The sequence below is a fragment of the Canis lupus genome, chromosome 1, assembly GCF_003254725.2.
Source record: "Canis lupus dingo isolate Sandy chromosome 1, ASM325472v2, whole genome shotgun sequence".
NCBI classification, from domain to species: Eukaryota; Metazoa; Chordata; class Mammalia; order Carnivora; family Canidae; genus Canis; species Canis lupus.
In genome coordinates, this window is record NC_064243.1 from 58,560,827 (window position 1) to 58,583,283 (window position 22,457).

Below are 22,457 nucleotides of genomic sequence, written 5' to 3' on the forward strand. Positions count from 1 at the left end.
CAGTTTATAGCCTTGATAGCTCATTAGCATTGCAGCTAACTTTCTACATGTATAAAAAAGACTGGAGTTTCCAAATGGGTTACTCTAATGTAAATGGGAGGGTGGTAGAAAACAGAAAGACCAACAGACCAGTCCTCAGTTCTCACAAAGGTTCTTAACTAGGGTAGGCTGAGGGAGGGACAGACATGAGACATCAATATATTTGTAAGATTTGATTTCTTAAACTCTAAGTAATGGATACAAAGGTTGTTTTAGTAATCTACATTTTCTGTATGTCTGAAATATTTAGTACTTAAAAAAAAGACTCACCGATCAATTACAATTTCTTTCTGCCTTAGCAGTCCTTCTTTTATTTTCAGCACTGATTCCCACTTACTGAAATCCTGATAGCCAGAAGGTGAATAACTTTGACGAGACGATCCGGACAAAACCTGCACAAATATATTTACACTATTAGTATACTAAAAGTGTCTAAAGGGAATATTTAAGTATCATCTAATATTTTCCCAATGCTTCTCATTTTAAAAAGAGAATTTTCCCTTTAATTTTTTTAAAAGACTATCTGAAATCACACTTGTGAATACAACATAACTTGAAGAATTTCAAGGAAGTTCTGAAGTAAAAGTACAAGTCTATGAACTGGTGACAACAGAATATTTAATCTGGCTTATTGTAATACTATAAATAAGATATTATTCTCATTATCTTGTGGAAGCTTTCTGGAAATAAGAGAGTAACCACTCACTGCCTAAGGAAGAAGGAAATGTACCATAGTTAGACTAGACAAACATCACAGGAAAGGTTTCCACAAGAAAATAAAAATAGTTCCTGTAGTATGCAGGCTTCAAATTGTCATCCATCACATCACATTTACTTATATTAAAATTTCAAAAGCAAAAATATTTTTACAAAATAGTCAACACATTTATACCCAATATGACTTTAACAAAGTATAATCTGGATGGGTGATTACTGGCCTCCAGTGTAAATTACATAATTTAGAAAAAACCTGCTTAGAATTTAAGAAATTTCAAATATTTACAATGAATTCAACACTGATAATAACCAATATGGCAGATTTCTTCAAATTCGTATGACTACAACAAACAAAAAAGAAAACCTTAATATACTAGTAGTCATAGATTGAATTGTGTCTCCTCAAAAAGATATGCTGAAGTCTAACCCCCAGGTACCTCAGAATTTAATCTTCTTTGGGAATAGGGTCTTTATACAGATATAGTCAAGTTAAGATGAAGTCATTGAGGTAGACCCTAATCCAAAATGACTGGTGTCCTATGTAAAGAGGAGATTTGAACACAAATATGTGCAGAGGAAGACTATGTAAAGAAATAAAGAAAGAAAAACATCTGAAGATGAAAGCAGAGATGGTGGTGATGCATCTACACACCGAGCAACACAAAAGATTGCCCCCAAACCACCAGAAACCACCTGAAACAGATTCTTCTTCCTTGCCCTCAGAAGGAACCAACTTAGCCAACATGCTGATTCTGAACTTCTAACTTCCAAAACTGTGAGACAATAAATTTTTGCTGTGTAAGCTACCCAGTTGTATCCTTTGTTATGGCGGCTGCAGGAAACTAATACAATTGGTAAATCAAGTAGGAACATGAATTCCTTGGCAAGCTAAGTAATCCTACAGAACACTCCAAAGCAACTTAGGAAGATTCCAATGTGCAGTGATATTTTTATCCTTTGTTTTCCAAAGATGCTACTGGTAAGACCTACTTCTGAATAAACTACTAATTTTATGACATCAACTAGTCCTGGATTAATCCTCTAAGATGATTTTCAACTAATACAAGGATAGGATGTTTCAGGCAGAAGACAGACAAAACAAGATGAACAGAGTAGGAAAAATAGAAAACAAGAGATAAGAGGGTATATAACTTTACCATAGGGGCAAATAGATTAACACTAAATGACATAGTGTTATAGGGGCAAGTTAGTCAGAAATCCTGTCTCTGAATTTTATTCTTTCCTTTGCCTACATTACAACCCAACCTGATATTCAGCCGTATGCCCTAGCACAGATATGTTAGTTGCTATAGTACAAGAGTGTTTTTACTGTGGTTGATAACTACTGATCCCCAAACCTTCTGAAGCTCCTCTCCACTATCCAACAGAGTTCTTGGCATTAAAAGGGGCTTTCAAGATGCTCCATCCATAAATGGCATCCTTTCTGATTGCTTGGTTCCCTGCACTGCACTAGTCAATCTTCCAAAATTTTCCCATCTCAACACTACCTATCAGCTTATATTTAGTTGGCAGTACAAGGATTTAAACCTCAGCACCCCAACAAAAGAGCATGTGCTCTTAAGTTCCACATTGTTACACCGCTTCTACTATGGCCTAAATAAGGTATTCAGAACATTTCATATCACAAGAGCTGAAAAAATTTTTTGAAAGTAACTACTCTTAGGAACTGAGATAGGATTCAGCACCATAAACAATATTGATGGTATTATGAAAAAGTCTCTACTTACCGCAAGTCCATGCTACTTAATGACTATCAATTTAGTGGATAAGTGACTAGATGAAATTTATTTTGTCAAGTTATAGCTCAAGTAGGAATTCATTAAAATTAGTAAAAGCTAAGCAAAATAAAAGACCATATCAACAATTCCAAAACTCAATATAAGATTTAGAAATTATCAGAATGATTTGGTAAACCATTTGTGCTATAATTTACAACACTAAATATTTCATTTATTTGGTGACTAAAAGTGATTATACAGCTCAATATATACTGAGTTATACATTGATCGATATCCTGATATCAGTTGAAAAATCTTTTAAATACTGGTTTTTGTATATTGTTCTCATACCTAACCAAAAAATTTCTCTGGTACCTTAAGGATCTATAGTTTCCTCTTCCAAAGATCTAAAAAAGGTTCTTCCATTTCTGATTACCACACATCATGTGGTAATGACTAATGCCATAATATATGAAGCTATGTTTTACCTCCTGTATCTTGTGCCTATTTCAGTAAGCCAAGTGCCCACAGCTCAAAAAAGTCAACAACAACAACAACAACAAAAAGTGCCCAGGCAACAGATGATGATCTTATAAAGAAGACATTAACTATTCTACTCTTTATAAGTCATCTGCTAAAGAATTTCCCCAGGGCTGACAACTTTCTAAGGAGAAGCCTTTTCTTATTTTGAAACACTCACTGGCATCAAGAAAAGACAGAGGAAAGAGAAAGAAAAAAATAGGTTTGCAAGAGAAAAGCAAATAACTATAATACCACTTGGTTTATAGCACTTGAATCTTTGGCAGAATGGACTGCTACAGGTACCTGCCAGATACTTCTATGAGTATACATAAAACAAAGTATGAAAATTTATTCTTCTGATTTGTAGCTCCCTTGATCTAAATAAACTCTTTGGGAAACAAAATAAGTCAAAATTGAGCTATGAAACTGAGCAAATAGGAATAAAGAAAATGAAGAAAAGAGAGTCTTCCCCTATAATTAAGATGCAATAATATTTAAAAGGTGCTGAGATAAATATTACAAGTTCCCATTCTAAGAAAAAATTTTTTGCAATCTCATATGGTGACAGATGGTAGCTAGACATAGTGGTGATCATTTCACAGCATATACAAATACTAAGTCATTATGTTATACACCTGAAACTAATATAATGTTAAATGTCAATTATATCTCATTTTTTTAAAAAAAGGTAATATATAAAGAATTACCAAATCAGCAGTATGATAGTCTTCCTTACTAAACTTCAACCCTGAGATACCTGGGTGGCTCAGCAGTTGACGGTCTGCCTTTGGCTCAGGGCGTGATCCTGGGGTCCTGGGATCGAGTCCCACATCGGGCTTCCTACACAGAGCCTGTTTCTCCCTCTGCCTGTGTGCCTCTGCCTACCTCTCTGTGTCTCCATGAATACATACATAAAATCTTAAAAAAAAACAAAACTCCTAATTCATAAAAAGGAGTTTAAAAAGGAGAACAAAATCTGATACACAACCCAATGATGCAGGTGAGCTTACAAGTAATTTTTAAATTGTTTCTATCTGACTATCACTAAAAATGGCAATTACAGAGACATTTCTCATCTAAGGCTTTTATAATAAGCCCATATATTTATGTAATAAATCTATATTAAAGTTATAAAATGCAACTTGAAATAGATTCTTAAAAGATTTTTTTAAATCATATTATAAAGTCTCAAAGAGCAAGGTAGCCACAGTACCTTTATGATTTTGCATACGATATAAACGATGCAATACTTTTACTAAAGATACACAGAAAAGGAACAACTGTGAAAATTTATTTTTGTTATAAGCTATACCAGTTCAGACTTCAGTCTTGGCAAGGTTGAAAGAGAATCTGACAGAAATAGCATAGGATTGTTATCTACCCTGAAAACACATTTTATAAGTTCTAAAACAAAGGGTTGAAGAGTAAGAAGGGAATTAGATTATGTTCAAATTGGTTCTTCACATTTCCATATTAGAGTCTCTCATGGGTTATTCTTTTGTGGGGTTTTTTTCCTTAAAAGAAAGATTTACTTGAGAAAGAAAGAGCATAAGCAGGGGGAGAGGTAGAGGGAGAGAAACAGTTGACTTCCCATTGAGTGGGGGTGGGGATAGAGGGTTGGCTTGCAAGACTCAATCCCAGGACCCCAGAATCACGACCTGAGCTGACAGCAGATGCTTAACTGACAGAGCTACCCAGGTGCCACATTTCAGAGGTTTTTCTTTAAAAACTGCCAATGTAATATGTCAGCACATGTTAAATCCTTCCTCCCCTTTATTTATAAGGTAAGAACTATCTTCTAATTATGTATTTGAGAAGTTGAAGATAAATTATGAAATCTTATTAGTATCAACTATTAGTTTCCACACACTGTACCCAAAACAGCTTTTTTCCCTGACAATGACACAATAGGAACTTTGAGTATACACAAATGCACTTTACAGTTCTGGATAGCACTATCTTAGCTTTAGAACATCAACAAATGTGCAAGAAGAAAGACCAAGTAAAACTGCCTTGAAACCTTTGCACTGAAAGTTATTGAAAAAAATCAATCCCAAGATAAAAATTAACGTTTTGTTTTATTGTAGATTAGGAGTTAATGTGGTTTGCAGACTCTTGCACAATACTGACTAACACGAACAAAATATAAGCAGGAATAGCAATATCATTCTTGGGTATCATAAAATCATAACCCCAAAAATGGTTAAATTTTTTAAAATCCTTAGATGAATTATATAAAAATTTAAAAATGAGAAAGTTTTATATTGGTAAAAAGCAAATTCACCAAGATGATAAAATAGTCACAGTAAACCTCATATGAAGAAAAACTATTAAAAATAAATGGAGGAGGGCACCTAGCTGGCTCAGTCGCAGGAATATGTGACGTGATCTTGGGGTCATAAGTTTCAGCTCCACACTGAATATAGAGATTACTAAATAAACCAAATGTTTTTAAAAATGAACAAATGAATCCACAATCACAATGACGATCTTATACTATGTCTTCTGAAATAGAAAAATTAAGTAGAAGAGGGGTTGGCAAATCCAGTTCACCACCTTTTTGTATGCAAACCAGAAATAGGTTTTATAATTTTAAATGGCTGAAAATCAAAAGAAAAATATTTTATGATACAGGAAAATTACACAGAATTTAACAATCAGGGTCCATAACTAAAATTTTACTGAAACATAGCCATATTCATTCTCTTACATACAATCTATGGCTGCTTTCTCAACATCAAAGTTGAGTAGCTACAAAAGAGACTATCTCTTCCTCTCATATATGTATGTATATACTTATGTATATGTGTAGTATCTATATGAGACTATATATATTTAAAACTAGTTATGCAGAGAACACTTTAAACTGTATTGTGATTTATACAGCATATCAATAAATCTAAATCTTCATATGAAATGGACAACTTTCTAAGAAAATATCAATTACCAAAAATGAGTCTACTACTTATTAAATAAAGTACTAATTTTACAGGTAGTTTCCACCTAAATATTAAGAAAAAACAGTGAAAGAAAAATTTTTGAGAAAGGTACAAAACAAGGCTCAAATAATAAATCATGTTATAAATCAAAAAGATTTAATACAATACACTTTGCAGCAAACAGAAATTCACATTAAAACAGCATCACTATTTTAAAAACACTTTTCTAAATAATACATAGATAGCTTGACTGAATGAAATTGAAAACATATGAGAATTTGTGAGATGCAGCTAACACAGGACCAAGAGAAGAATTTAGAATACCAGTTAAACTAGAAAAGAGGAAAGGTCTTTCAAATCAATACCATCTTTTAGAAACTACAAAATACACCCCCCAAAGCAAGCAGATAGAAGAATATAAGTGTAAGAACAGAAATTCACTAAGTTTAAAAGAGAAAAACAAATAGGGCAAAACCAATAGATGAAAAAGCTAATTCTTTCTGAAGATCAATAAAATTGACAAAGCTCCAGCTAGACTGAAAAAGGAAAAAGGGGGAAGACACAACAGAAATCACCAGCATCAGGAATGAAATGGAGGCTATCACTACAGAGCCGGTACATATGAAAAGAACAAGAAGGGAGTTATTAGGAGCAACTCTACACATACACATTTAACAACACAGTGAAACGTGTATTATCTCAAAAGGTACAACTATCAAAATTCATCCAACATGAATTAGATCATTCAACTAGCCCTGTAACTGAAGAGTAACTGAATGTATAATTAAGAAAAAAAAAAAAAAAAGACTCCTGAAAAATCTCTAGGCAAATAGTTTCATTGTAGAATTCCATGAAACATTTAAAGAATTAACACCAATCTTCACAAACTCAAAAAAGGGAACATTTCCCAACTCATCTTATGAGGTCATCAATATTACTCCAATATCAAAGCCAGATAAAAAAGTAGTTAAAAGAAAACTACAGCTCATCATCTCTTGTAATCACAATATAAAAGCTCTTAACAGGGATCCCTGGGTGGCGCAGCGGTTTGGCGCCTGCCTTTGGCCCAGGGCGTGATCCCGGAGACCCGGGATCGGGAATCCCACATCGGGCTCCCAGTGCATGGAGCCTGCTTCTCCCTCTCTCTGCCTGTGTCTCTGCCTCTCTCTCTGTAACTATCATAAATAAATACAAAAAAAAAAGCTTTTAACAAAATCAATTAAAATACACAGAGATATAGACAGATAATATGGCTTAGGTTTATCCCAGGAATGCAACTTACCACATTAGTAGACTAATTTTAAAAATGTACTAGAATAAGTAATTGTAGCAAGGCTGAACAACTCAAGGTCAACATAAAAATAATCGTAATTCTATATGCTAACATATAACTGCAAATTTAAATTTTCCAATATAATTTATATCCATAAAACATGAAATAGATAAAAGTTTAACAATATATATTCAAGATCTGTACACTTAAGACTATAAAATATCACTAAGGAATTGCCAAAAAAAATCTTTTAAGGGAGAGATGTATTTCAGTATTAATATACCAATTGCCCCTACACTGATTTATAGATTAAACACAATCCCAATTAAAATCCCAGCAGGTGTTTTTAGAAGTTGACAAACTGATTCCAAAACTTCTGTAGAAATGTAAAGAACTAAAAAAAAAAGAAGAAATGTAAAGAACTTACAATACTCAATTTCAAGACTTATTATATAAAGCTACAGTATTCATGAGAGTGATAAACCAATGGAACAGAATAAAGATCCACAAATAGATCTAACCTTATTGGTCAATTTGCTTTTCTTTTAATTAAACTTTTTGAGATAGTTATAGATTCACATGCAGTTATAAAAAATAATGCAATGAGATCCCATGTATACTTTACCCACCATCCCTAATGGTAATGTCTTGCAAAACTGTAGTATTGACATAGAGTGAAAATGTAAGAATTCTTCTCATTGGCCTTTCTTCCCCCAGATTATAGAAATATAACTAATATATAACATTGTACAGATTTAAGATACAACTGCTGACTTGATAAATATGCTGTAAAATGATTACATTACAGTTAGCCAACACCTTCACCACCTAAAATGATTACCATGTTTATTCTCCTATGGGGAAAACATTTAAGATCTACTCTTCCAGCAAGTTTCAAGTACATAATATAGTATTATTAACTATCATCACCACGCTGTATATCAGATTTCCAGAATTTATTCATCTTACAACTGGAAGTCTGTACTCTTTGGCCAACATCTCCTCACTTCCCCACCACTTGGTCTCTGATAACATCCATTCTAGTCTGTTTCAATGAGTTTGGCTTTTTTAGGTTACACATATAAGGAACATCACGCAGTATTTGTCTTTCTCATCTGACTTATTTCACTTGCTCAACTGGTTTTCAAAAACAGGGCAAAGCTAAATAAATGAGGAACTGAATTTGGTATTTAACCAACAGAAGTAAAACCATTTTTCTACAAAGACCTGTAGACAAATGTGTATTAATAATCATCACAAACTAGAAACTGTATCAATCCATTAATTGATAAATGGATGCAAAAACTGTTCTACATCCCAAAAATGCAATATGACTCAGCACAGAAACAACTGATAACATTTTTTGATAATGTGCAACATCAATGAATTTCAAAAGCATTACGCTAAGTGAAAGAAGCCATACTTAAAAGGTTATACACTGGCTGATTTTATTTATATGACATCTGGAAATAGCAACACTATATAGGAATCAGATCAGTGGTTGTCAGGGCTGGGATTGGGTGCTGACTACAAAAGGGGAAAAGGTAACTTTCTAGGGTGAGAGAAATGTACAACATGATTATGGGATGCATGACTATATACGTTTTTCAAAACACAAACTATATATTTTTAAAGGTTCAGCTTTACTGTATATTAGTTATGCCTCATATTTAAAAAAGGTGTATTTTGTTCATTAAAGATCTCAATAAAGATGACTTTTCTAAAAATGGTTACAGGTAAATAATTATATATATCCTATTCTGCAATACTAGTAGTAAAAAGAATTTATCATAAATTTGAGGCGACCCATATGTGTCAACAAAGAAATGAATATTTCAGTGTAGTATAGGTATAGAACATAATGCTACGCAGCGATAAAAAAGATACTCAACAACACGGATGAGATTCAGAGACATTATGTAAGGCCAAAGAATCCAAAGAGCCATACCTAATACTTATTCAATGATAATAAAAGTAAGACCAGTGAAAATGGGTGGGGTGTTGCTATACAAAGAGGCTCATGTTAAATTCATTTGGCAAACTTTTTGTATCTTGACCTGAGTGGTGTGTACAAGGACAAATACATTATTTAACTAGAATGGAGCTATTATTACACAGAAGACTAAAATATAGTATATGTATTAATACAGTTATATACTATACTGTATATATGTTAGACTTCAACTAAAACAAATATATACATAATAACCACAGAGATTATATACACTTTATTTTTCTCTCTTCCTTAAAAGTAGGGCTAAGGGAAAATGAATGCTTTGTTTGCTAGGGGAGAATACTTAAATACTCAAAAGTGTACTGAAGAGGATATAATGTACTATATCCTGGGGATAATTTTGTATCTCTTCATCACTGTGGTGCTATCTTAGATCTGCAAATAATCAAGAGATAAAAGATCAGATGAAGTAAATGGTGTACATCAAGAATGCAAGAACAAAACTGATAATGAAGGGTAGCAGAATACGCCACCCCAAAATATGGCTGTAGGAATTCTGGACATGTCACCCCAAAATATGCCACTCAGACACATTATTTTGAGCCACAGGCACTTGAAAAACAGCAAATGTTGGGAGAAGCTTTCTCTGAACTCCCATTTATCTGCCTAAAGGCAGATCTTCCAAAAGGACCTCAACTGTCCTAAATCTCCTCTCTGGAAATTTCATCAACAAGGGAGGACTGTTTCTCACCACAGAAAAGGAGACTTGTAACCAATGCTGCACTCAAACTTTCTCACAGACTACCTATCGTATTTCCCATCTATTCTTCTAAGGGCCCATGAATCCTTCCTAAAAATCATTCACTCTCCCCTTAGAGGCCTATATCCATCCTACCCCAACTTCCCTCATTAATATGGCATTTAATCCTGAATTCTCAATCTGCCTCTTAATGAGTTCTTCATTTTCCCCTGTGTATCTTCCATGTGTACATGAGGTACATATGTTAATAAACTTCTGTTTTTGTCTTATTCATTTGTCTTTTACTATTATAACTGTCTCATGTCAGCCAAGAACTCAGGAAGGTAAAGGAAAAACTATTTTTCCTCCTCCACATCCACCTACAAGCTGATTCTTAAGAGTTGTTAATACTCTAAAACACAGAAGGCTTCTCTTAAGAAAGAGGACAACCCCACTCCCTAATATGAAAAAAGGAGATTTTATATAGGCCATTATAAGCACATTTAGCTTATTAGCAATACATTTTTTTAATTAATTTATTTATTTATTTATGATAGAGAGAGAGAGAGAGAGAGAGAGAGGCAGAGACATAGGCAGAGGGAAAAGCAGGCTCCATGCACCAGGAGCCCGACGTGGGATTCGATCCCGGGTCTCCAGGATCGTGCCCTGGGCCAAAGGCAGGCGCCAAACCGCTGCGCCACCCAGGGATCCCTAGCAATACATTGTTTAACACATTTTTATCCCGAGTAGTTAGGAAACAATTAAGAATTTCTAGTCTATAAATCATAACTGGTCATGAGAGGCATTCCATTTTGTGGCAGATATGTATAGATAGTTAAAATACACATTTTTACCTTCTAGAAAACATAGGTACTATTTTGATAGAAGCTGAATAAGAGGGACACCTGGGTGGCTCAGTGGTTGAGCATCTGCCTTGGCTCAGGGCATGATCCCCAAGTCCTAGGATCAAGTCCCACATCGGGCTTCCTGCATGGAACCTGCTTCTCTCCCTCTGCCTGTGTCTCTGCCTCTCTCTCTCTCTCTCTGTGTGTGTGTGTGTGTCTCTCATGAATAAATAAATAAAATCTTTAAAAAAAAAAAAAGGAAGCTGAATAAGACACACTGAAGAGGTCTTTGAATATTTCTAGGAAAAAAGTATCAAATTCACATATAAATAAAATAGAAAATTGTTGAGATACTGTATTTCAAGTAGTAAGTCGTGTTTCTATGTGACTCTAGCCAATATAAGTAATCAAGGAGACACTGGTACCTTAATATATAATTTATATTTATAGCTTATGAATAAGAATAAAACTCTAACTAGACATGAACACGAAATCTAAAAGATAATTATAAAGGCTTATAACTGTGTGAGCTAATTTGAAAGGATGTCACTAAAAGAACAAACATTTGAAAATCTGTGCAGGTGATAAAGGCCAACTTTTTACAAGTAAACATTTTCCAGACATATTTGGGATTACAAAGTATTTTATATTCAAATTACCAAATTCAAGGAGAGAAGGGAATTACTCATTTACATGTTTTCCTTACAAAATACATGAGATACATTGTTGCAATGGTGGTTTACAGAAGAAAACAGTAGTTTACAGCCAAAGAAGAATCATTACTCTTCTGCATCTAGACCCCAACCATCCAGATTTATAGATCCACAACACACATACAGGTATCTTTTATTGTAAACAGCCAATTCCACTCTCATAATTGAAAGGATATAGCAGGCATCCACAATACCAAATACAAGCTACTTAGATGAGACCCAGATGCTGTGAAAAGCTGCCAAAATATGTCACTTAATGGTCAAACATGCTTCTAAAATAAGCTTACTATATTGTAGCTCAAAATAGTTCAAAATTCTTTGGCCTCAGCCTGGACAAATACTGTTAAATTTAGATAATCTAGTGCTACCACACTTAACTGCAATATAGCCCCTGCAATTCTTCAAGCTCGTTATCTCTCCTTCATTTGCCTTTGTTCCTTAGCTTGTTCATCACTCACAACATGTCACATAACACAGCAAATCTTCCTCAGTCTCCTGGAATAGTCTATCTGAAGCAATAGTTTGCAAGTGTTTTTTAGTAAAAGAATCATGACACTTGACCCAAAAGTAAATTCACAAAGGTCAGTAATGAAGATGGAAAAAAAAAAAAAAAACTATAAATCATACAGAATTCAAAGAACTTTTAATTCACCAACAATAGGAAAAACATGGATTACATGATTATACTAAAAGAACTGTGTTTTCAAATAAAACCAGTATCTTGAAAAAAAACAGTATCTTACCTACTATATTATTACTAAAAAAAGTGCATTTATTAAAAAATCTGTATCTTAAGCCCATGTAATTATTTAGTGTATTACCATAAACTTTCTCTAACAAAATTCAAACCAAAAGAGCATATTTTAAAAAATTCCATCCCTAACCTCTTCCCAGTGAGCAACTATAAACTAAAGTCTGCATCTTGACTTTTGAAATTAAAATTATAGAAGGAACTGTGTTTTAATGATTTCATTATTTCTTCCATTTGTCCGTTACTAATTTTACAGTGCTAGCTATCTTTGCCATCCTAATCTGCTATACTGAAATAATAATGCAAATATATCGAATTACTTCAGAGGTAAAAACTCTGAAAAAAATATAAAAAGAAATTGATAACAGTATTTTTGCACATGCAAACTTCTGTATTTTCTATCTTAAAAATACATGCGCGTGAAAATGAAGAGAATCCTAAAAATATAACTTATACCCACCTTGCTAAACAACTAAATTACTATTAAATCAACTCTTTTCTTTTGGAAAAAGGGAGCTTTTTCCTCTCAAAAATCTGCTGTGGATGCACAAAGTGCAATCTTTGTTACTATTACCATGTTTCTTAAAAATGCCAATAAAGGAATGATTCGTGTACAAAACATGATCTCATTTCAGTCATAATGCAAAAGTGAAGGGGGAAAATGGTATATTCAAGACTGAGGAGTAAATCATTTTCCTTAAGTAAGTCAATTAGAAGATTTAAAAAAAATGAAGCTTAAGTCTTCAAATTCGATCATTAATTTTTATTTATAAAATATAGCTTTATCCAAACCCTTTGTCATTATAATATACTTTTAAAATATTTTAGATGAGATATACTAACAGAAGAATTTAATAAATTTAGACCTGACAACTTCTATTGGTAGCCAAACTGGAAAAAAAACAGGGGTATAACTGACAATTCATAAGAGGAATATTGTATGAAATGGAAATGAATAGAAGTCTACCAAAACGAAATATTTAATATAATGTGGATTTATCTGGGATCTTGCCCAAGGTCACAGATAACAAATGTACCACCACACTATAGAACCAGACCCTACTTAGAGCTACAGCATAAGTACTAACATATATCATTTATTTTTTTAACTTTTATTTATGCATGAGAGACACAGAGAGAGAGAGAGAGAGAGAGAGAGAGGGGCAGAGACACAGGCAGAGGGAAGAAGCAGGCTCTATACAGGGAGCCTGATGTGGGACTCAATCCCGGGTCTCCAGGATCATGCCCTGGGCTGAAGGCAGGCGCCAAACCGCTGAGCCACCCAGGGATCCCCATATTTCATTTATTTTTAAAAGCAGATTACCAAAATATGTTTTATTCAAGTTCTATATCATATTTTACTATCAAGAGATAAAAGAAAAATATAATAATAATAAATGTGCTTTAGGACCAAAGCACTGTCTACATTATATTATTTTAAAATTCAGGAAAAGCTTTTTCTAGAAAGACAAAAGAAACTATTGATGATGGTTAACTTGTGGGGAGAGAGGAAGCAGACTTTTACTTTATATCAGTTGGATTATTTGACCGTATACAACTTTTTCTTTTCTAACAGTGCAGCTATGGGCCATTAAATGTTTTCTTTTTCAATATGTTAAAAATACTATTAAAAAAAGATTTACAGACATAACAATGGAAAATCTCAGGGCAAATAGTTGAGAAGAGATAGAGTATAAAACATAAGTCAATTGCTATTCATTTCAAACATTCCTTTATATAATTCTCTAAAAAGTATTAGAATCAGAAATGTTAGAAAATTTTTTTAATCCCTAAAGTCTAGTTCAACACCTGGCCCACAGGGCACAACCAGTCAAAAGAATATGAATAAAATACAGCCCCTCAAGTATGTTTCTAAGCCTTCAAAAAAAAATTCTAAATATTTCCAACAGCACAAAAGATACCATAATTAGAGTATCATCATGATAGTACTTATGACAGTTATTCTTTTCCCAGTTTAGTCTGTATCATAAGCCAGGCCTTATTATTTTTTTTTTATAACCCCTGGTACTCAGTACAAAAACTTGACAATCTTTGCTAAATTTACAATTACAAAAAGCTATCATCTCCCAAATTATCATTATTTAAAATTATCCTTTTTAGAGCAATGACACACATAACAGAAAAATACAGACACTTTAAAGATCAGTGCACAAACCTACATTTGAATAAAAATCATACTTTCCTGCCCTTGGGGTCTAGCCTTATTTCTTTCAGACCCAGCAAATCTCTGAGTAATCCATATAACAAATTTAACTTTAGTTTGGTTTTTAGAGATATATTTATTTTTTCAAGCTATATTTAAAAACGTCAATATACTAATGCTGGAGTCAATAATCAATTCTTCAAATATCCATGATCCCAACTACACAATAAACTATAAAAATGTATGTATTAGCAAGAAAGGCTAATGAATAACTATGCCAAAATTATCTTCTTGATACCAATACTACGGCTGGTCCTGAAAACCACTTACCATGCTTGATCAATTAAGCTAAAGGGCAAATGAAAACAGCAGATGAGAAGATGTTCACATCCTTTTGTTTTGTTATATAAGCTTTTAATTTGGAGATGGTTTAAAGAGGAAGTATGGACTTATTACCGAGATGCATCAGAAACAGTGCACAACTCTAAGTACATTAAATTGAAGATAAAAAGTTATAATGCCTACATATTATGAAGTTGGGCTTATTAATCTTTTCCACTGGGACACTTTACATCTCTTGCTTTATAAGGTAAATGTGAATTTCACATATCAAAATCCCTTTTACATAACCTTTTCAAGAATGCATCTGTACTGAAAAATCAAGGATCAGTTGAATTTGTATTCTAACAACTTCAAGAAAGCTAAGTGTATAACTGAAGAAGAGAAGCAACTATATTTTAGAGGTTCTCACCTGAGGTAATCAAAGACTTGTCTTAAATGTTGACATTATCAATGTCTTTCTATGAAAGCTCAGACCTAAATTAGGGTAAGGCTCTCTCTCCCATCCTCTGTGTGCAGAGGAGCACACAGTTGAAGAGACCACCTGATCTAAACTATAAGCGTTACTCCTTCAGTTGCTAGAGTGGCCATTCATATCACTCTGAATGTTTAACCAGTTTCAGGATCTAACCCTCACCGCAAAATTCCTGTTCTTAGGTCATTTTCTCAAAGAAGGTCATCTAATTTAAAGGAATTTCTACCAACTAACTACCTAACTTTCAAAAATTAGTTAATTTAATTTCACACAAATCAAATTCATTTAAGAGGTTGATCATCCTTGAATAAATTAAGTTATAACAAGTTTACAGAGCCAAGAGATTGAAAAAGACAAAGAAAGATTTCATATTTATTTATACAAACATTCATCACAGTGTTTTAGTGGTTTTTAATGGCAAAAATTGTAAGTCACTTAATAACCAAAAAGAGGGAGCACCTGGGTGGCTCAGCAGTTGAGTGTGTGCCTTTGGCCCAGGTCGTGATCCTGAAGTCCTGGGACGGAGTCGCGCATCAGGCTCCCCACAGAGAACCTGCTTCTCCCTCTGCCTATGTCCCTGCCTCTCTCTGTGTGTCTCATGAATAAATAAATAAAATCTTAAAAAAAAAAATAACCAAAAAGAGCAGTTCAATAAACTATGGCACATTTATATGGCAAAATAATAAGGTCATTAAATTTTATAATATGTATTTTAATATATAATCATATCAAAAATGCCCAAACATATTAATAAGTAAAAATTAATCTTCAATGAACAGGTATTGATTTCTCATTTTAAAATTTTTTTACAATAAAAGATACATAAAGACAAGAATTTCTTTTAGCCATATCATTTACCCAGTACAGTGTCTGGCAACCAGTAAACCTGTAGTTTGACTAAAGGAATGAATTAGGAACCAAGATGTGAAGTTTACATGTCTAATTATTCTAACAGAGTTAGTAAGACAAAAGGCTCTTAAAAACATTTTTGAAGCTAGCTTGGTGTAATCACAGAACATTTGAGCTTTGAAGATACATTAACTCAATTTGCCTCCATTTTATCTGAGAAAACTAGAGTACAGATAGATTCATTTTCTGAAAATCATTAAGGAAGGTAGTAAGAAGAAGACAAGAATGGCAATTCAAATTCCACAGCTCTTCATTATGCCATGACCAACACATAGCTACTCCACAAATCAGTGTATTACACACATATGTCAAAGTGTGAACAAGTTAAAAAAAATCAAGTGCAAGTATGGGGTGCCTGGGTGGCTAGGTCAGCTAAGCGTCTGCCTTCAGCTCAGGTCACAATCCCAGGGTCCTGGATAGGGTCCTGCGTGGGGCTGGCTCCCTGCTCTGTGGGGAGTTCTGCTTCTCCCTCTGCCCCTCTCCCCACTCATTTTCTGTTTCTAATATATAAAATACTAAAAAAAAAAAAAAATCAAGTGCAAGTAAAATCTCCAATTTTCAGAAGCAAATATTAGAGAAAAGAAATCAGTTCCTGTTAAACCTTAGAGGATCTTTATTCTCACTTCTACCTTCCATCGACTTATCCTTTTAGGAGCTTACTTGTAATAACGGTAAAATAATACTCTAAATATCCATTAAATTTAATTTCTAAAGGCTAAGGAGTATAGAAAAAAGGCCTCTATTCGTGATGTTTATGCAAAGAAAACAAATATACCTACAAAATATATAAAGTCCCCTTCCAACTCTAGGTTTGTCTGACTTTGAATTATAAGAGATATTTATTACTTATGCAATTTAAAATTAGAAACTAATAAAACAGGCTCCTCCCTACTCATTTTGAACAAATGAAGGCTTTTGAGAAAAACAAGGAAGTAAAAAATAGGTTCCAGAAAGAAGAACTAACACATAAAATGGCAGAGTTGTCAAATCCATTATGGTAGGAACAGATGACAATGACAGATCAGAAAAGACCTTTGTATGAAATGCTGTAAAGTCTGGGCTTTTAACCTTGAGGGAGATGATGGTATAAAGAACAGTTCGAAACATGTAAGTGACACTCAATTTTGCACTTGACAAAGCAACTTGGATAACAGGGTAAAGGTTGAAAAGGAGAGGATAAAGACAGATGGAAGAAAGACTGATTACTAGGCTTCTTAAAAGTTCAGAAGCAAGCTGATGAAGCCATGGATAAAAGATTTATATTTGATAATCTACATCTGATTTTTTTAAATGAATGTGGCATCTAGTAGAAGACAGAAAATAGAATGGGTCTCAAATTTCCATTCTGGATGACAAAATAAATGATGATGCCACCATAAAGACTGGAAAAGCAAGGGGCTCAGGTACTAGGGTGCCAAGCACAAAGATAATGTGTTTTATGGCAGGGGGAGCAAATCATAGAACTGAATTAGAATCTTAACAACAATGGAATAACTTCATGGTTTACAGAGCTCTGACACAGTGTCTAGAGACCTGGGGGTTGTTTTTGTTAAATTTGTATTCTGGTGTTAAGTGTATGTGTGTATACCCGTTTCTTATTTTAGCTCTGGTTCGGTCAACTTCCTTTGTAAAAATATGCAGTTCTCTTAAAAATCATATCGTTTTTTATTATATGTGTTAATTTCATTCTTATTCCTGAATTTCCTTGTCCACCTGACATTATCTTGCACTAGTGGTTTAACTTCCAAATATTCAACATTTCATTTGCATAATTACTTGTGTAGTGATAGTGTTCTTTGAAACCACAGACCACACTGTAACACTTCTTCCTACCACTCAGAATGTGTTTCATAAATTTTCCAAAAATTGTGCAAACCTATGTGAGCCCTTAAACTAACTGGCCTCACGAACTGGGAAATTTAAAAAAGAAAGAGAAACTGTTAAGAGTGCATTTAGGAAAAAATGAAATGTTTGAGCCCCTAAGTATCTGGCAAGTCAATTCTAAAAGTGAATCTACCTCCCCAAGAAGCCCCTAAGGTTTGCAGGCTACTTCGAAACTGTTCTTCCCTCCACCCTTGCTCTTTCTACTGCCTTAGGCATTTCCCTATCCTTTCAGTCTAGGATTACTATTCTCATTCTCACTTCCTGTTCTTAGATGTTTTTTCAATTAATACTTCTGTAGGTAGCTTTAAAATTTAAGGCAGTAACTCCCAAACTTTTAATAGAAAATACCCTCAACAATTAGGTAAAATATTTCTCATGGCTGTCCTAGCGGTTCTAATAACCTTAAAAAGCTCCCTATCTTTGAAATATGGTATGTATCACAAAAGCTTATTGAGAGTGTGCATCTTACTGTATTATTTTTGTACTGCATTATATTTTGCTTTAATTTTGTCATTACTTAAACTAATTTTTTGTTAAAAGTTTCCAGAAACTAGTCTACATTGTGCCTGTAACACACTACCCTACAAGTTGGAACTTAAAAACTTTGTGCAAAAGGTGACATACATCATGATTTCTTTTACATAAAGGTAACTAAAATAAAAAATACTTTTAAGGAACACATTAAAAATGCCCAAAAAAAACTATATAAAAGCAAATGCAAGGAAATGAACTGAGGATTCAGAATAATTTGCTTGGGTAGGGTAAAAAATGGGAATATTTTTACCATGGCAGGACCATGTGTTTAGATATAAATTATTACTAACACCCTGCCTTTTGTTTTAGGTGGTAATCTTAAAGGTGTTTATAACTAAAAGTATAAAAATAACTACTATTAGAAAAAAAAATCTAAGTAACTACATATATAAAAGCAGGCCATAAAATATTCAGAGTATATAAAGTACCAGAGATTGTTATAAATCCACTTAGGAGAGAAAAATTTTTTTTTAATTTTTAAAAGGCTCAATTTGGGAAGCATGAGTTATCATGTGACCTTCCTTGGCTCCTACCCACCAAATATATTTTCAATAATTTTACTTATTTTGATATTGATTTAAGATTTTATTTATTTGAGTGAGAGTGAGAGAGCACAAGTAGGGGAAGTGGCAGGCAGAGGGAGAAGCAAGCTCCCCACTGAGCAGGAAATTGATGCAGGTTCCATCCAAAGACCCTGGGATCATGACCTGAGCTGAACACAGAAGCTTAACCTACTGAGCCACCCAGGTGCCCCATTTTCAACAATTTTAAAGAGTAAGAAGAAAAACTATTTTCTGCTATTCTACTCTTACCCCAATGATCCCAATTATTCACAACCTTCTCCTTCCACCTCCACTCCCCAGTGAGCTTTGAAATTGAGAAGGATTTTTTTCAATTTTCCTTAATGTATTCACTACCACCTTGCAATCTTCCGTGGTTCCCTTTTTATTCCTTTATTCAATCAGCATTTAAGAGTTACAATGAGCCGGTTCTATACTAGGTAATAGTACCATAGAAAGTAAATAGTGGTATAAATATGAGTTATTGGATCAGCTCTCAAAGAGCCTGCAGCCTAGTCTAAGCAGATTATCACTAACAAACACAATAAAAAGAGACAAATAATAGAGGAACATGCAAAATTGGCACAAAGCAGGGAGGGCCGCACAGATGTAAATTGAAACAGCACTTTGCTGGGAATAAAAGTTGGTAAGGAGGAGGCAGGCTTAAAATAGAACAAAAGCCTGTTCAGAAGGCCACAGGCAGCTGTATAGGGCCAAAGCACAGGATACAAAGGAATGTGATAAGAGACAAAGCTAGAAAGACAGGACCTAAAAAAACAAAGAGGTCTAGATTTTAGCCTGTTTGAAAACTCAGTCCTCCTTTCAGAAAGAGGCTGCCCACACAACTACAGAAACACAGAAACTCTTATCTTTTCTGGTGCCATTGACTTTTTATGACAGACTGGGAAAGCCTACTGATCTGTTCTCAGAATGTTTTTATATGCATAAAATACACAGGATTCCAAGTAATTTTTATAGAGACTCCACTGTTAAGGTAGTGAAGCATAAGTATGGGTGGTACAGTTACTTTCTCCCGGAAAATGGTAAAGAGGGGGGGAAAGTAAGTTTACAGTGGAAAATGATGATGACCCTATACTCAGCCAGGTGATCAAGGTTACCAGTAGTGATTAAGTCATGTTGGTATATATATATATATATCTCAAGAGTATATACTCTTGATATGTAATCAAAATGGTACTTTCTCTCTCTGGCAGTCTGACCATGAAAGAAATATCAGACAAATCCAACTGGGGAACTTTCCTCAAAGGAAAGTCTCAGAAACGATCAAAACCAAAGGGACCAAAGGAGTCATGTCTAATAAATGTAATCTAGTATTCTGGATAGAAAAGGACACTAGAGAAAACTGAGGAAATCTCAATCAAATATGGGCTTTAGTTAAAATAATGTAGCAACACTGCTCCAACTGTTGTGACAAATGTACCATACTAATGTAGGATGTTAACAACAGGGAAAACTGGGTATGGGGTATACAGGAACTTTCTATACTGTTATTTGCAATAATTCTGTACATTTAGAACTGTGCTAAAATAAAACTTCCTTTAAAAAAAATAAGATGCATGGGATTAGAAAGGAAATTATTTATACTGAAAAGTTATTTTTAAAAAGCAAACTTGCAATGTAGTATCTGTGCTTCTTTATTAATGCATTAAATAACAATATTTCCAGGCAGGCCTAATTGTGGTAATTTCCATGATGGACGTAAACAGTACTTTAAGCTAGCTATAAATAAATATATGAAACTACCTAAGATTACTATAGTGACAGTCAAATATATTGCTAAAGTTTGTAGCCTACAGTTGAAACTGAGATATGCTAAATCTTATTTAGAGTTCAGTAAAAATAAAGATACAATTTGTTTTTTCCTATCCAAGTTCAAGACTACTGAACTCTACCCATAGATTGCAGGTTAAGAATCATCTTCTAAAGGAAAAGAGAAAATAAGCATGCTGACCCTTGAACAACACGGGTTTGAACTGCGTGGGTCCACTTATATGTGGATTTTTTAAAATATATATATATATGCACAATACTATAAATGTATTTTCCTTATGATTTTCTTAACATCTGCCCTTCTCTAGCTTACTTTATCATAAGAATACAGTATATAACACATATACGAAGTATGTGTTCTGTTTTATTAGGGATAAGGCTTCTGGTCAATGATAGGGTTTTAGTAGTTTTTGAGGAGTCAAAAGTTATCTGCAGATTTTCGACGATGTGTGAGGGGGTATCAGCACCCCTACCCCCATGTCAAGGATTGACTGTACTAACACTAAATGGACACTCCATTGCAGGATCTCTAATAGTGAGGACACATACTTCATCCCATTAATCTCTCACAACAAACCCATTCCACAGATAAGGCAACAGGTACAGATTTGAAGCCTCAGTCTATTGCTCAGCAGCTGTCATCTTTGACAAACCACTGTAAACCACTCTAGGCTTATATTTTCAACCTAGGTTTATATTACAGTCATCATTGGCAATTGATAATAAGAGATCTTTATTATGTAAGGATTTAAAAACTGCAGCCTTTTGAGCAAAATGTCAAACATTATTCATCCAATTTCTTTAATTTGGGGTTTTATTTTTAAGTTGTAAATTTTCCCTTAGCAACGTTCATGGAGGGTCTTTTGAAATATTTTTTTTTTGTTAGTTTTAGTTGATTCTTTAAATAACAAGAGGTTTGCTTTAGAGAAGGATTTTATCTTTCTTTGGAAGAAGCCAAAACCATCTCCATTTAAGGACACATAAGCAGCTGCTGCACTACATTTTAGTTACCCATAAGAAAGTGAAGCAGGAGGAGCTCACTCTGCTATAAACATTAAAAAAAATTTTAACAAATAGCTCCTCCAGAATTACAGAAGAGATTTAAAAATTGGAATTTGCAGGTGTGTTGATTTAAGAAAATGTAATATGTAGTATAAACAAAAAATCAGAGAAAACAGGAAAATGATGCCTCGTTTTTCCAAAGAATTTTTTTTCCAGTTCTATTCTTATAGATAAACTGTTTTAGGAAGTTCAAATACCATTCCATTTACTAAAACTTTATTTGTATAGTAATTTTCATGAAAACAATTGCTGCATTAAGTGAGGCAATCTTTTTAGAAACTTTATGCACCTTAAATGTAAAACAAAATGCACTTATTTTCAAGAAAGCATCATTAACTAGAATGCCACTGATTAGGAATCTGTGATTATTTCATTTTTACTGTAAAGTTACTTTTGATATTGTCTCCACTTTTTAAAATTTTATTAAGCTTTTATGGTAGTAAAAAAAGATTTTATGGTAGTTTAACACAGCTGTTAAATAAAAAATCTTAAATACTGAAATTTGTAA

At 33.6% G+C, this 22,457-nt stretch overlaps 1 protein-coding gene across 2 annotated transcripts in view; it reads right to left on the minus strand.

Moving 5' to 3' along the window:
• CEP85L (centrosomal protein 85 like) overlaps positions 1 to 22,457 on the minus strand; it is a 151,535-nt gene that overhangs the window by 66,073 nt on the left and 63,005 nt on the right. For both annotated transcript variants that reach the window (XM_025422855.3, XM_025422856.3), the window contains exon 4: positions 310 to 431. In XM_025422855.3, the coding sequence (XP_025278640.1) occupies positions 310 to 431 (122 nt within the window). The remainder of the gene's footprint in view (positions 1 to 309; positions 432 to 22,457) is intronic.